The 15,455-nt window shown below is 41.9% G+C and overlaps 1 protein-coding gene across 3 annotated transcripts in view; it reads right to left on the bottom strand.

Moving 5' to 3' along the window:
• The window catches only part of rsrc1 (arginine/serine-rich coiled-coil 1), a 126,514-nt gene that overhangs the window by 25,491 nt on the left and 85,568 nt on the right, over positions 1 to 15,455 (bottom strand). For all 3 annotated transcript variants that reach the window (XM_080288708.1, XM_080288706.1, XM_026193065.2), the window contains exon 7: positions 331 to 402. In XM_080288708.1, the coding sequence (XP_080144834.1) occupies positions 331 to 402 (72 nt within the window). The remainder of the gene's footprint in view (positions 1 to 330; positions 403 to 15,455) is intronic.

The raw sequence follows: 15,455 nt of genomic DNA, 5'->3' as shown, positions 1-15,455 counted from the left end.
GAAACTGAAGTTGAGCAACAGATGTCTTACTGCCCACAATTTTGTCTGTTTTTCGTTTCATGTTTACCACTCCTCAAAATTAATATTGATGGCTCTTAATAGAGAACAAAATATGAACAAAGATTACTAGTAATATAATTAGAATGAACTATTTTATTATTTCCGCTGCTCAATCTTGCCGACGTCTCTAATTTTGCAGTTTTGCTATAGTTAATGGTTCAGGCTTTGATTTTTTTTCTATTTTTCTTTGCCTTGCCAAATTAAAACTGCTTTGGTATTGGTGCCGACATTAACGTGAACACAAAAGCACAACAAACTCTTTTCACTCACCTTCTTCTAGCTTTTTCCGGGCCTCCTCCTCTCTTTTGGCAACTTTGGCCTTCAGGACTTCATCAGTCTTAGCTGAAAGGAAAGAAGTATATCATTTTAATAATCAATTAAACAATTAATAATAATATTAAAGGTATATGATCATTTTGTGTCCTGTAAAAAAATAGAAATAAATTCAGTCCAAACCCATTCTTTCAAATAAATCTGAGCCCCTCTAAAATAAATACATCTCTTTGTGGCCCTTTTTCTGTATTTTGAAACAAACGTGCTCATCGGAGAGGAAATGCAGGCAATTTTCACAGAATTCGTCACTGAATAAACAGTATGCCTGGAAATACACAAAATATGAATGATGCCTTATCCTCCTCTCCATATCAGGCAGCACCCCTTCACTGCTTTCCCTTTATGCTGCTGTAAAAGTCAGCATTTCTTCCTGAGAGGTGTTTATCGTCTTGGCATAATGAAAAGCTTAAGAGAAAGTGAGGCAGCGGGAGTAAACACTCGTCAGGGCATTTTACGCATGTCTCATCATGAATCGTGTTGTCTCCACTCCCTTTTCCGCCACCTTTTCCCCCTGAATAATCAAGATGTTAAGCCACATTAAAGAATATAATGCCGTGTATGGCAGGACTATCAATACTGCCTCTAAATTAATTACATTTCCGTTGCGGCGCATCATTTATTTTGCAGCGTTAGGGCCTCAGCGGAGCCATTCGCCTTTATTGCTATCTCACTTGGTTGATGAGTGAGCTATGTAAAATTGAGTCTCCAATATCATTACACTTAATGAGTTTAAACTTTGAGAAAAAAAAAGGGAAAAAAAGAGGCAGAGAAACAGAAGAAGAGAGTGAGCCGACGAGAACTGAAGGGGGAGGAAGAGAATGAGAGCGCTGCACTGTTTTTGGGGAAGTTAATACAATATAAGAGTGGGTGTAAGTGTTTGTGAGCGCTTACAGCATGTTTGTGTCAGGGCACAGCTGTGGGTGTCCAAATGTGGTTTATTGTACCGCTCGAGGTGTCTGCATATGCATGTGTGCTCAGCGCACGCTTCTCATTTTGTGCCTGACTTTGTGTATTAGTTAGACTGCAAGTAAATATGTTACATAAAAATACAATACATAGGCCCGTGTACGTGTCTGTGTGTGTTTGGATGCAGGAGGCCATGGGTTGTGCCAGTCTCTCTGTGACTGCGCTGCTGTTTTTGTTCAGTAATTGGCGTAGACAAAGAACCCGTCACACTGCTGTTACGGCTGGTTAAGTCTGGAGGTTCCGCATCTTTACTAACAATGACTCTACATGGATGACTGAACCCTCCACTACCTCCCTCAGCTATGGTGGGTGCATGTATGTGTATGCGCATGGGAGCAAGCCTAACCAAATCAACAGCAGCCGATCTATTTCTCTTAGCAAACACAGTCATAATTTAGTAAGTTTGTGTCTGTGTGAATGTGCCAAATGAAAAAAGCAGAGAGGGGAAAAAAGACGATCTGCACCATCCTTCACAAGTTTTCTTGCCTGTGTGTGTGTGTTTTTGTATGTGTGTGTGAACTCCTCTGTGTTCTTCAGTTCACTCTTTGCTCGGGGCTACCGAGAGGCAGGTAGGAGACAGAGCGGTATTGGTGGTGTGATGGAGTGGAAGGGAGACGGGGAGAAAGAGGAGGGAAAAAAGGGAGAGGGAGATCGGCAGATATACGGGGGCCATGTGCGATAAAGGAGGAACTAAAACAGCACGGGAAACAGACAAACAAGCAAAAATAAGAGGCAAAGCTTCGCCTCTGTGCACACAAACGTGTACACAAAACAACAGGAGTGATTTGTCGCCTCTTTTTCTTTGCATGTTTATCCTCCACCTCTATCCCTTCATCCCTCCCCCAACAGGTTCTCTTATCCTCTTGCTCGCTTCTCTCCTTCTGTTTTGCCCTATCCCACCCCTCCTCGTTTTTAATGCTTTCTCTTCCTTCTCTTGCTCATCTCTCCAGTACACTGCGCCTGGGGGCGATAGCAGAAAATCAAACTGTTTATCCATCTCTCATCAGTGCACTGCCTCACGGGGCTCCTGCCCCCTCAAAACAATGAAAGTAGGCCTGAGCGCTGAGCCAGGGATATGATTTAATTACATCAATAAGTAGCTCTGCTTTAAAAAAAAAAGATTAACTACAGAAAAATACATTAAAGCAACATACTTTGCTGCACTAGCATGAAAAGCCTGTTAACATTACAGGTGCAAAATGCATGTAAAATGAATTAACAGCAACAACGCACATAGGCGCATCTGCGCGTAGACGTTGCTTATTGGAAGTATCTTTCTCGGCAACTTAGCGGCTCCAGTTCATTGTCGGATAATTCTGTGATGGACTTTTATTAAAGCAGGTAATAAACGGCCGGCTGTTGGGAAAGGAGAGGCCTTTCACTTCATTTAGACTTCGTTCAGTCTTGGCTGCAGGGGTGGAGGGAAAGAGGAGGGAAGGCAGCGGGAAGGGGCGGAGAGTGTCAGTGAAATCGCATTGTGATTATGAGTGTAATTGCAGCTCAGGGGCCCAGGGGCTATGTAGCTGTGATGGCGCTGGAAGATGTTTTATGCGCGGCAACAGAAAGGAAGAAAGTGTGAAAGAGAGAAGGCAGGAGAGTGGGAGGTAGATGGAGGATGCCAGGATGGATCTTTTTTTTCTTTTTCTTTTTTAAACCCTCTTCTATCTCTTTCCTCCTCCCTACTTTTTCTCTTTCTTCTCTTCCTCCCCCAACATTTTCCTTCACTCCTCTCTTTACTATTCTCTTCTTTTCTCCCCTCTTCTGTTCTCCTCCCTTGGCAGGATTAGCTGGGTCTCGTTAGAGGGGAAATGTAATAATGCTCCCACCAGGTGGAATCGGGCCTGCTCCATTATCAGCCGGGAGATGGATGGGCCGTGTAGGGCCGGCGGGGGCCAAGCGCGCACGCAATTTAGATTCAATAAACTGGCAAAGCAAGACCCCCAATCTGATTTATCTCTTACACGCCGCCAATGCTTGCTGCTACGATGCTGATTCCCTATTACCGCTCAGAGAAGGACTATTCATTGGATGTAAGGCACGGCAGTCAGAGAGGCTTGTCGGGCCCCCGGGACGGCAGCAAAACAGATACAGCAGAGGGTTAATACGTTTACACACAGATAAGCAATTAAATCTAAGGCTGAGGTGAGTTATAGAGTTATTAAGGAGGGATGTGGAGTGGAGAGGGTGGAGGTGGTGGTTATTCAACGCAAGAGTATGCTAGCTTGGGCCTTAGGCCGCATGCAGTAAGTGAGCATTAAAAGTGAGAAAGGCTAGCATATTATAGAGTTCGTGGGGTGAAGGAACAACAAAAGAGCAGCAGTCTGCCCACATTGTTCGATAAACTCAATACAACACTTACAAACTAGCGTGCAGAAGACAGAGTTCATAACTCTGCTCAGACTGGGTATTTGTGCAAGTTTATGAGTGAGTTTATGTATGCAAGTGCATGTCTTCAAGTGTAAGTGGAAATGTGTTGGTGGAATAGGCATATTCATATCCACTGTGTACCTGGCTGCGAGTATGCAGAGCATCACATTTGACTGTCTGTGTTTGTGTGTGTGAGAGAGAGAATGTGTGTGCAAACGCTGTAGTGGTGTTTCAGTGTTGGAAGTGGTGGGTGTCATTCTGTCCAGCCGCCAATCAAAGTGAATCTGAATGTCAGCAGGAGAGGGGGCGTGATAAATCAGCCTCACACCCAACGACAAACAGAATATTAGAGGCAGCGCGGCGCCATTGGAAAAACGTCCCTTCCAATCAGCCCAGCACTTTACAGTGAAGCTCGGCAGCTGGGCCTCCAACCAACACAGCACACCGAAGAGACAGCTAAGACAATAAATAAATAAATAATACACAGACAGGCTGGAGGACAGGCAGACAGACACGTTGACACACTGACGGATAACTGCACTGACAGGCAGAAAGGCGAGAATAAGAAACTTAAGAAAACAATGGGGATGGCAAACAGACATGTGGCATACCGGCAGATGCATAACAGGCCGGGCAGGCACAAAGACAAGACAGACGGACAGACCGACATGCTAATCAGTGGAGAACATTATACTGTCACATTTAAAAATAAAAAGCATTAGGACCATTTTATCATTAAATCTGTAACAGCTTGGAAAACCCAAATAGCTGTGTAGTTAATGTAGCTTGTTACAAAGTCAGATCACCATTTGATGATGAAGAAATATTCTGGAGGCTTTGGAGGAGTAATTCAAACACCACAAAAAAGAGACAATATTTCAGTTTAATACCAAAGCCTCACTGGGCTGACATTTCACAAAATGCAAGAGAGAGAACTTTGGAACTTTTCTCTAACTGTTAAAAAAAATATGAATTCAGGAAATACTAAGAAAAAGCCGGTAACACATGACACATGAGGACGAAGGAAAAAAAACAGACTTTGGCTATCTACGAGACATCTATCTGAGGGAGTAATGTGATTATGCACTGCAGGTTTGGAGGTGAGAGTGATCATGGGAAGACGCAATATCCCGAGCGACCACTAGGTGGCACAGTCCGCAGTCAACACAGGCAGAATGCTTTATCCAGGCCTGGATTTTATGTGCATGTCTGCAGGTGCCTGTGGGTCTATCAAAACCAGCTCACTTAGACCTCATAGCTGTAAACTGTAATTTGATATGATTGAATGGGCAGAGATGAAACGATACTACATAAAGTCATTTAAATATTTAACACCAGAACGCGTGAAATTATACAAGGGGGAGGCTTTATTATGGCAACAGATAATTTTTGGTATTTGGGCCTTGAAAAAGGCCTTCAGGTCACAATAACGTGAACAAAATCGTAATCAATTCACAAAATTCCTGTTTATGAATGAGTGCGACTCAATCAGATGTCTCTAAAAGCCATTCGAGAACAAATCTTGTAGGCACTGAACTTCGATGATCCTTATCACAAGCTTCTCTTAGCTTCTCTCGTCAATCTGAATTAATGACGCACATGAAATATTTACAAACTAAACAATTAGACAACGATATCTTACAAAAAAATCAATGAATTATTCATCTGCAGTCGTCTGAAAAGCTTTTTTTTATTTTGCTGCTATATCGTGATGCTGGGGGGGATGCATCAATTAGGTCTTCTGTTCCTGTGGTGTAATGGATGCTTCAGTGAAGAGTTATTGTCTAAATGACAGAGCCAGATGTAAGATGCCGGTTCTGTAATGCTGCCATGTTGTTGTGACAGATTGACATGCTGATCTCTACACTATGAAGTCATAAGGACTATTTGGATCCTTCATCTCAGTATGTGAAGAATTTTGACTTTCCCTACTTTTCAGTGTCAGACTCAACACCCAAAACTCTCCTCCTCCTCCTCTTCTCAACATTTGTTCTTTCATTTTTTAAAAACAGCCTCTTAACTCCAGACACCTGGGCTCCATGTTTGTATTTTCATTTCAGTGATCACGCTGAGATTGCATCTGTCAAACTCAGAGGAAAGGAATTAAGAGGAGTTTTAGCTAAAGGAAAAACTCTGGATCGAATTTATATCTTTGCATACTGAGAACAAAAGCTCGAGGGAACTGATATATGCAGTAAATCTCAAAACAAAAAGTCCAACATCTTCCTTTTCACAGCCTATTTCCCAAGATAGAGCGTACCCAGGCCAAAACTTTGATCTTTCACACTGCAACCCTTTGTCCACATCACATAGGAACGATTTATTTCAAAGCTGAAATGATTAAAAACAACGATTTTCATCACAAATGAATTACATGGAGTAATTTCTAATGTAAAAATGCCAGAAATGACATAATGATGTTGGTACTTACTGGTTTTGAACCATTTTCTAGTCAAAACAAGATGAGAGTACGTGTATGTGTGTTAAAAACAATACCTCAAGTAGAGCAGGGCGATATGACCAAAAATATTTATCACGATATACATTTGAAAATTTGCGATAACGATATAACTGACGATATAATTGACACTAGACAAAATGCTTTACAACTCCACAACTTTATTAGTGGAAAAAAAACCATCAATGTATTTTCACTTAAACAAGCAGCTGTTTTTATGTGCATTAAAGTTATATAAAAATTTAACAGTACAAATGCAAATTCCTTGTTGTCAGTTAAACCAAAAGGCATTTCCAGTGGAAATTGGCCGACATATCCTCAGCATAACCCTGTATAATATCCACAAAACTTAGAAAAAGGTTATACACACACAATATGGTAATATTATGTTGAAGCACAGTACGTATCACTCCGCGAGGCTCCTGCCTACGATAGCCGTAATGCTCCGACAATCCATCAAGCGGTGCGGCTTCGTAGCTTAGCAAAGTCGTACTAAAACGTCTGACAGATTTTCGAGCGCTGCGTACGACATAAAATCGTTTCGAGGTCAGTAAACACAACCAGAATTCATACATAAGGCACACGGGATTATAAGGGGCACTGTCGATTTTAAGAAAAATCAAAGGATTGATTTTAAATGCGTCGTATTTTCCAAAAAACACGGTAATAACGACGGCCTGCTAGCATGCTCTACCAAAAATAATGCTTTGTTGTGTATCTGATAGACGAAAGCTAAACCAGTTCCACACCACTAAAGTTGCAGCATTTTTACAAACCAGTTCTGGTTCATCCGTTTCATTCAGTGATCCGCTTTCACTCTTCTCATTCTCCGTCGCCAGCACGCCTTTTCCTCCATGTGCATATGAAAACAAAGGCACTGCGCATGCGTGTTTTACCCATATTCTATCGCGATATTTCATTTTCTTATCATTGCCCAACATTATACCGGTATTACCGTGAACGGTATGATATGGCCCAGCCCTAACCTCAAGTCACCCCAAAAGTTCTGCAATGTCAACACTCATAATGTGGTTGAATTTTTCATTTATTGACTAATAAATTAAAATTTGCCTATGCTGACAGATCAGTATACATCAGTGGGGCTTTAACTCCAACAGATCCAGAAACCACAGGATTAAAATAAATGTAATAACACTGCTATTTATCTATGTTATGTGGACTTTATCACAGCTCAGTGTCAGAGCATAGTCTTCCTGAGCAGCAAATAACAGATGACAGTTGCTGTTATGGAGCCATGTGTAGCTTCAGATCTTGAATATATTGTTTAGCATTAATGATGCCTTCACAAATGTGCAAGCTACACAAAGTGTGGACTACTGCACCCCCTTATTATCACTGATGTGTTGGTTTTAACTGTGGGATTTTTGCTTTCTGCTTTAGCCTCCAAGATGCAATGTGCATCCAGCTATTTGTTTCTGTGCATAATAGAGTTTAATTTGCATTTGAGAATGCAGTGGGAAGCTGTGTTGAATTATGGTGTTTTTCAGAAGTTTTTCTGAGTACGTGCAGTAATTTCCACTACAGAATCCTGTCTGTTTTTAATGCAGTGCTGCCTGACAGCCTGAAGATCACAACCGTTAGCCTAACACACAACAGTATCTCCAGATTCTCTGAAAGGTTCTTTGATATTATGTAGTATAGATGATGCAACCTTCAAATTCTTCAAATTTTTATATTAACTCATTCACTGCCATTGACGTCTATAGCCGTCAATGGCAGTGCATGAGTCAATGGGTTTAACTCATTCACTGCCAATGGCTGGCAGTGAATGAGTTAAGAAACTTTATTCTTAAATAGTTCAACTGTTCGCCGACACGGTCTTTCACAGAATATTGAATCCCTCTCCAATTTTACTTCGCTGATGGCCGTTTTATACCCAGTTATGTCACTTACCTGTGGTCAATATTTTACTGGAGCAAAACTGGTCTTTTGCCCCATGAGGCCAAACTTTTTTGAGAGGTATTGAAAAAAAAAACTAAGTTTCAACATCTCATATGTTGCCTTTTTAATTAAATAACAGTTTTAAATGACAGTGTCACTGCATTCATGAAAAAGGACTTGAATGAATGTGTGAGAACAGGTGAATGAAATGTGTTGTTTAAAGTCCTTTGAGTGCTCAAGCAGAAAGGGAAAGCACTATATAAGAACTAGTAGATTTACCAAATTAATTGCACATTTAAAATAATTTATAAGTGAGGCTTAATAATAAGGTTGATCAATACAAACACCATGTTTGCCCTATTGGGGTCCAGGTCTTATTTCCTTTGGGCAAAATCTTTCACAGGAGGTCTGCCGATGAGCACCGGCTTCATTAAGGCCAGGCGAGGAAATAACAAGGTAAGCAGTGGGGTCTTCCTGATGCATGTGGGTGGCTTGGACCAGTCACCCCACCTTGCCCTTTAGACTCAAGGGTGAAAATGTATATCAGGATTCGCGGGATAACAGGCCCTGGACCCTGGACCAGAAAGGAGAATTGCGGAAAACCTTGGGATGAACAGAGGCCTGCAGCGGTCATAGAGATCAGAGAGTGACGTTACTCTAAGGACCATACACTGCCACAGGCTGTTCACACACATGCACACATAAACACACCTTAACACACAGAAGACACACACAGAAGTGCCTCATATACTCATATACACATACAGGCCTTGGGGGGGGGGGGGGGCTAACAACAAAGCCTCTATATGATAGTTACAAGGTCAAACAAAGTTCAACCTTGAAACCTCGGTATGGAAATCTCATATATACATTGCAAATACTTTAAGTGCTTCCAGTGCATACTAAAATATCCCATTTATATGTGTGCCTCTAATATTTAAAATGACAGATTTAGTGGTTTCATAAGAGGGCGGGAATGTCTTTGAGACAAATACAAAAGTTTTGTAATTAAGAACTTCGCACTAAGTGCATGTGGGTAAGTGCATAACAGAGGTCTTGAGAGGGCAATCAGACCAATCCATAATGCAGGGATCACACGGTGAAATATTAAGCATCCCGGGGCCTCTGAATGACATCTCACCCTCAACTTCAACCCTGCCACTTCTACAAATGCCATCGTCCCCCCTTTACAGATATCTAGTTTTTCCTTTCTTCTTCTTCATGTGCTTTCTTCTCCTCTGCGATCTCTCCCTAACCTTTTCTACTCTCCTGCCCCTTTTCTATTTTTTAACCTTTCAATGTATTTGTGCACTTGATTCATATCATCTTGAGATGTTATATCAACATCACAATTTAATTTTTTTTAAAACTGGCCATAGTAATGCCTTTTTAGGAAATGGAAAGGTAGTGACATAAGTTTCCATCACTAAATACTGTGCACCCCTGAGCTCACACTGGCAGCAACTTAGTTGTGTCAGCAAGTACCTTTCACTTGTTTTTCTCATTTGTTGGAAACGACCAATTTTTAGGGGAAAACGCACAAAGCAGAGCCGGTTGCTGCCAAGTTTGCAATGAACCGATGATCCTGGATGTCATTGATTATTTCTCATGTTCTCAATTTAAAAAAAGTTCAGTTATTTTGTGAAGAAAAAGCAGGAAATAATTAGTATTCTTACATTTTTGATCAAAAAGGAAACCTAAAAGACCCAAGACCTAACCTAAAAGTTATAAAAAAGTAGAAAAATAGAACCTAATGTCATTTATGCATGTTTCATATGCTCTTTGTTACAATAAACACTACAACCAAATGTGGATCCCTCTGCCAGCTGTTACTCCACTCTGTTGCTTCACACTCAGGTGATCCCGGTCTTAGAACGCACATTCAAAAATTAAAGGAGCACAGCTAATGATTTTTATCTCTCCACTGAGGTGGTCCAGCAGTCCCACCATGTGTGTCTGCACAGGTTTATGCTTTACCTTTTTGCACATACGAGCGGCTCACAGTCACACTTTTTCTTGTGCCCAATTGGCAACCGTCCCTCTGACATGTGGTTTTCTTGAGTTGCTGTGTGCCAGTAGCGGCAGTATCTCCGGACGCTTCATAACAGACTCTACAGATGGGAAGTCACTACATAAACTAATGATCTCAGAGCCCGCTTAATCCAAAAATATATATAAGCACAATTCAAATGCATGTGTTCAAATCTGAGTAAGTGTCTGTCTCTACAAGTAAATTTGGAGCCCTTGTCAGCAAGAATGCATGTAAATTATACACATTTAATCCTGTCTTGTAGTTTGCCTCTAAAGACCAGAATAGAAATTATTACAACAGTAGTGCAATTATTGTTGAGTCTGTTGATTGCAAAATTTCATTTTTCCCAAATTAAACAAGGATGCCGTAAGTCCAGAACAGCTGCACAAGAAACAGAAACAATTCATTTGCAAAAGCATTGAGTGTGATTATGAATTTGTGTGCTCTACAATGTCAGGGCCAAAATATTCTTGCCTAGTGTGTGTATGTGTGTGTCTGTGTGTTTATATCTGCTCATTTATTCCTGTGTGAATGCACTTCAGCATGCTGTTGAATGGCGGAGAATAGGCTCTGGTTCCCATGCTGAAAGCCTGTTGGATGCCATTGTAATGGCACACCACTGAGTGTGTGTCTCATGTGTGTGCAGGCGGTTACAAAGGGGGTAGATGGGACTAAATCTATGAGGACCCCCGCACATGAAAGGTAAACTCAAGCCGCTAATCGCAGCGCTGACACAAGGAGGTTCAAAAGGGCGGCCACTTAGAAAAAAGGCAGGAGAGGCGGGACCCTGCCAGCATCAATAGGACCCAGCACAACTGACCACATTACAGGAACAAACACACACTACAGAAAAGACATACAAACTTGGTGGTCTCGGGTACTCCCAGTCCACTCTTTGGTCTGGACTTCATGAATGACGAGTGTGTGTGTGTTCGTGTGCACGTGGTTCTCCTCAGAAAGATTATTTAATTTCATGTCACAAATTCTGTCGAGCCACAGTCTGACAGACAGTGCCCTCAGTGTAGCTGGCTACAGCGATTTCTTTTCTTTCTTACAGGAAAAAAAAATTAATAAGTGATTACAATCCTAAATTATGCACTTTGAGACACAAGATGACTGATAGCAGCAAATCATCAGAGACAAAACTGAAGGTGAGAGCGAAAAAATAAAGTGCAGCATTGCACTGAGTCCAGGAACATATTTGACAATTAACACTGAAATATCAGCTCATAAGTCATGATTAAGGAAAACCAAAAGGAGGAATGCATTTAAAGAAAAAGTAGAGTGGGGTAATGAGGGAGACAGCCTGGCCGCGGGAGCAGCAGACGCAAGAGAGAGGGAGAGAAAGAAGGAGGTAGACTGGACAAATGACAGCCCCCCCCCCTTTAAGGCACTGTTCTGCACTCTCTTTCCTCTTTCTCATCTCTTAATGCTTATTTTCATCACTTTGCTTAAAATATTGATAATCAATTAGCACTACGTCTGTTTTGCTACAGAATCTGTGTCACGGTCTATCACTCTGTCAGAGCCAATTCGCCACTCATTCAAAGTTCATTTTTCCTTGGCGGCTCTGTGCCTTTGGAGGAGTCATTACGCGGGGAACATAGCCCGGGGTGCAATCACCTATTCTCTTTCATTACTGGGGAGATGGAGAAGGTGAGAGAGATTATTAGAACTTTGGAATGATCACAAAGCTTCACGCCGCCTGTCAGATCCCCCCTACGTGTAATTCATCTGGCCTCCCTCCCTTCCTCCAACCCCCGACTTACCCCCTTCCCTTCCCCTCTCCCTCATCCCACTATCCCTCCTCCCCCAGCCTCAGCCAGGGGTTTGGCCACAGACATTATTCATGAACATCTGCAGCGCACTGAATATTCCACAGCTTCTGCCGTGATGAAAAGGGAGCTGCCCCTTTGACTCGAAAATTAACATGCCGGCACAGAGATTATGGACGTGCCGCTTCATTCCAAGCCGAGCTGGGCCACGCTGCGACCGGCCAAGCTGACGGTTCAGGCTGGGCTGAGCAGAGCAGAATAAACGACGCAGGTGGAAGAATTTGCTCTTTGTAACGGTGTGCTGTCAGTTTCAGTGGTTAACAGAGGAAACAATCAAGTTATTAAAATTATTATTTTATTTCAAAGGGATGAGAGCGACCGTGGTCTTGGTGCACAAACATGAACTGTCATGAAAACACACTCAAACCTGACGCTCCTAGGAGAGAAGCCCTCAACTTTGTAGACTAGAGCCTTCATTATCTCAGGTACAATTTAATAGATCTAACTGCAGTTCTATGAGAAACACAATAAGACTTTCTATAAGCTATTAGCCAGTTATTTATCAAATATTTTCATTTTGTCTATGTAATATGCAGGATAAAATAGAATGTACTAACCCAGAGACACTGACCTGAATAGGTTTGATCAAAAACAACAAATATCAAAAGATTTGGCAATTTGTGTTCAACTAATTGATTAATCGAATAATAACAGCTGCAGCTCCATTTCAAAGACCGGCGATAAAGCTGGGTCAAAGCTAAAACGTTCCCTCGTAAACACCTCGTTGCACACTCTCACCTCTGCGCATCTCTTGCTTTCATTCTCTCATAGGCATCTCTACATGAAAGCTCAGCCAGAGCACGGAGACCCTTCCTCACTCACACCAGGAGCACCACTGCTGGAAAGAAGCCAAGCATCCTCCCTCTTTCTGTCTCTCTTATGTTCATGTGTGCCGTCCCTTGCCCTCTCTATGTGACATACCACAATGTGTTAAAAAGACCCATTTCAATCACTTTTTGGTTAAGAAGTTGGATCCAAACACGGGTGCTCTAAGGTAAACCTCTACACTACCTCATAACTACGCAATTTGTACATGATTCCTTGATATGATGCCAAAAAACTAGGAGACTAAGGAATTCCCTGTTGAGTGGAATTACCTTGCCATAACTTAATCATCTTCCCGTACGGCAGCAGCCTATCAGAACAATCTTCACTATTACCACAAATGTTATAAACACGCAATGTGCAAACCAGGAAAATGCAATAAAATCAGACTAACTACCTGAATTTTTTTAACCATAAGAATATGCGTTGCCTATAAACATCTCTAAATACACCAGGCAGTCTTATCACCAAAGTAAATGTACAAACTGGACCACAAAGGCAGAAAACAGAAGAAAAGATCAAGAATATAAGCAGCGAAACATAATGTAAAGAGAGAAAATGCACTTTAACACATCTGAAAAGGGGAGCAGTTGGAGGGTTCTGACACGGGCTGGAGCGAGACTTTGCACTGCCTCTTGTTGATTGTGAATGGCAGAGCAAGTTTACTCTGGCAGTTGGATCCAAAATGGAGTCTGACAGCTTTGTCAGGGAGTTTGAGCAGCTCAGTGGCAGGGCAGGAATCGGGATGATTCCATCCCTTTCATCTCCAAATCGCCGGCGTACGTTCGTGAAACCTCCACGGTAATAAAAAAAAAAGAGAGAGGGGGAAAAAGAAAACCAGCCTGGCATAGCGTCGGGGATGACAAGCGATTTTTTCGAAACACTTGTCAAAATGGAACACAGAAATAAAGCAAAAAAAAGAAAAGGGAGCAAAGAACGGGAGAAATGGCAGACCAAAGTCTGAACGAGCCAGACGCAGAACAAACATGTCAGGAAATGTTAGCACTCACCTCAAAAAAACACCAATATTAATAATCCTAACAGCCATTCCTATCTTTTTCTTTCTTTCTCTTCCCCTTTCTTTTCCTTTTGCTCCTCAAGATACTGCTGCATTAAAACCCTCTGTGTACCATCACCCTGGCCTCTATACAATCTGACCACCTTTGCAACCTTTCAGTCTCTTATTTCTTTTTTAACAGATCTAAAAATATTACTACTGTCAGGAACTTTAAACGCTCTCATGGCCTGTTTATTCTGTCTTTGAGTTTCACGAACAGTTCGTTCTCCAAATTCTTTACTTTTCTTTGGGAGAGTCTGAGGAGAAACAGCTGAGAAATGTAAAGACAAGCCTATAGCTTGTGCTTGAGAGGAGAATAAAGGAAGTCTTACTCGTACTGCTTTGTACTGTTACGCTCCCATATCTTTATCCCTCTGATCCCTCCTGCCTCTATCTGCCTGCCTCGGGTTTTTTTTTTCTTTTTCAATTTACAGGATTTGTCTCTGTGTGTCTGACAGTGAGAAGGATGAGGTACAAAATTAATCTTTATCCCCGTTTTGTTGTGTTTCCTCCTCGTCAACAATGCATGTCAGTAATTAGCTGGCCAGTTTGGTTCCAGGCTTTTCGATGGGTGCCTCCGTTTGCCAACTTCTGCCTTTTGTTCTTGCCACACAATACCGCCCACTCGCCCTCGGTGTCTCTCTCCCTCTCTCCTCTCCCTGCCTCACACCCACACAGGGCGTTACACAATCTATCCAAATGTGCTTCGCTTTAAAACCCCATTACTTAGCCCCTCTTGTTTTGTTCAACACAATTAAAAGAACAGACCATTCATGAGAACTTAGCGAGCCGCGCTCTGCCCCTGTCTTCCCTCTCCTCTCTTCTGTGGTTCAGCGTTGGCCGAGGAGTTACTGTGAACAGGCCAGCTTAGTTCCCCTAATTCCCTGGGTTTTGTTTGCATATAGGCTTAGTTTGGTTCCATTTGAAACTACTCAATGCCATGCCTCACCCCCTGGCTGTAACCAGACCAGTGAGCAACTTTAAAGATCAGCCAGCAGAATGGAAACAGGGAAGTCTGCACACAGACACACAGCTGACGAGCCCTTACAAGGTCAAAGGGGACCAGCATCTAAGCACTGACACACTTCAAAAGGGTGGCAAACTAAGTAATGACAACCTGGCCAGAGTTTGGCAGAGGGTTTGTGAGTAATTGTAGGCTGCTGGCATCTACACAAGTGTGTTAGCCTTACAAGACAGGTTTAACTCAAAGATAAGTCTATGGGTTAGTTGTAGCCAGAAGGTCCAATCTGATCCACAGTGTGATTTAAAGAGGCATCCATAGAAAGTATGAAGTACAACTACGCTTCCAAAAACACTGGGACTCTGCAAATAAAAACAGAATGCAATCATTTGTAAACCATTCAAACCCTTAAAAATCTTAAAACAGTGATGTTTTGTTTATTATTTGATGATATTAACATCTTTCAAGAACTCTGTGACAAAGGTCATCAGATTCTAAAAACATCTGGTGGAACATCTGCCAGCAATTCTTCTATTGTGATACTAAATTTACTGTTTGTACAAAATGTCACAATAGGCTTTTAGAAAATCAAGATTGTACTGCTTACTGAAGCCTCAGACATTTTTTTTTTGGTAATGAACATTTTTGGTTTAGTTAAG

The sequence above is a fragment of the Astatotilapia calliptera genome, chromosome 14 (genome assembly GCF_964374335.1).
Source record: "Astatotilapia calliptera chromosome 14, fAstCal68.1, whole genome shotgun sequence".
In the NCBI taxonomy this organism is placed as follows: domain Eukaryota; kingdom Metazoa; phylum Chordata; class Actinopteri; order Cichliformes; family Cichlidae; genus Astatotilapia; species Astatotilapia calliptera.
This window is presented reverse-complemented; position numbering and strand designations above follow the sequence as displayed.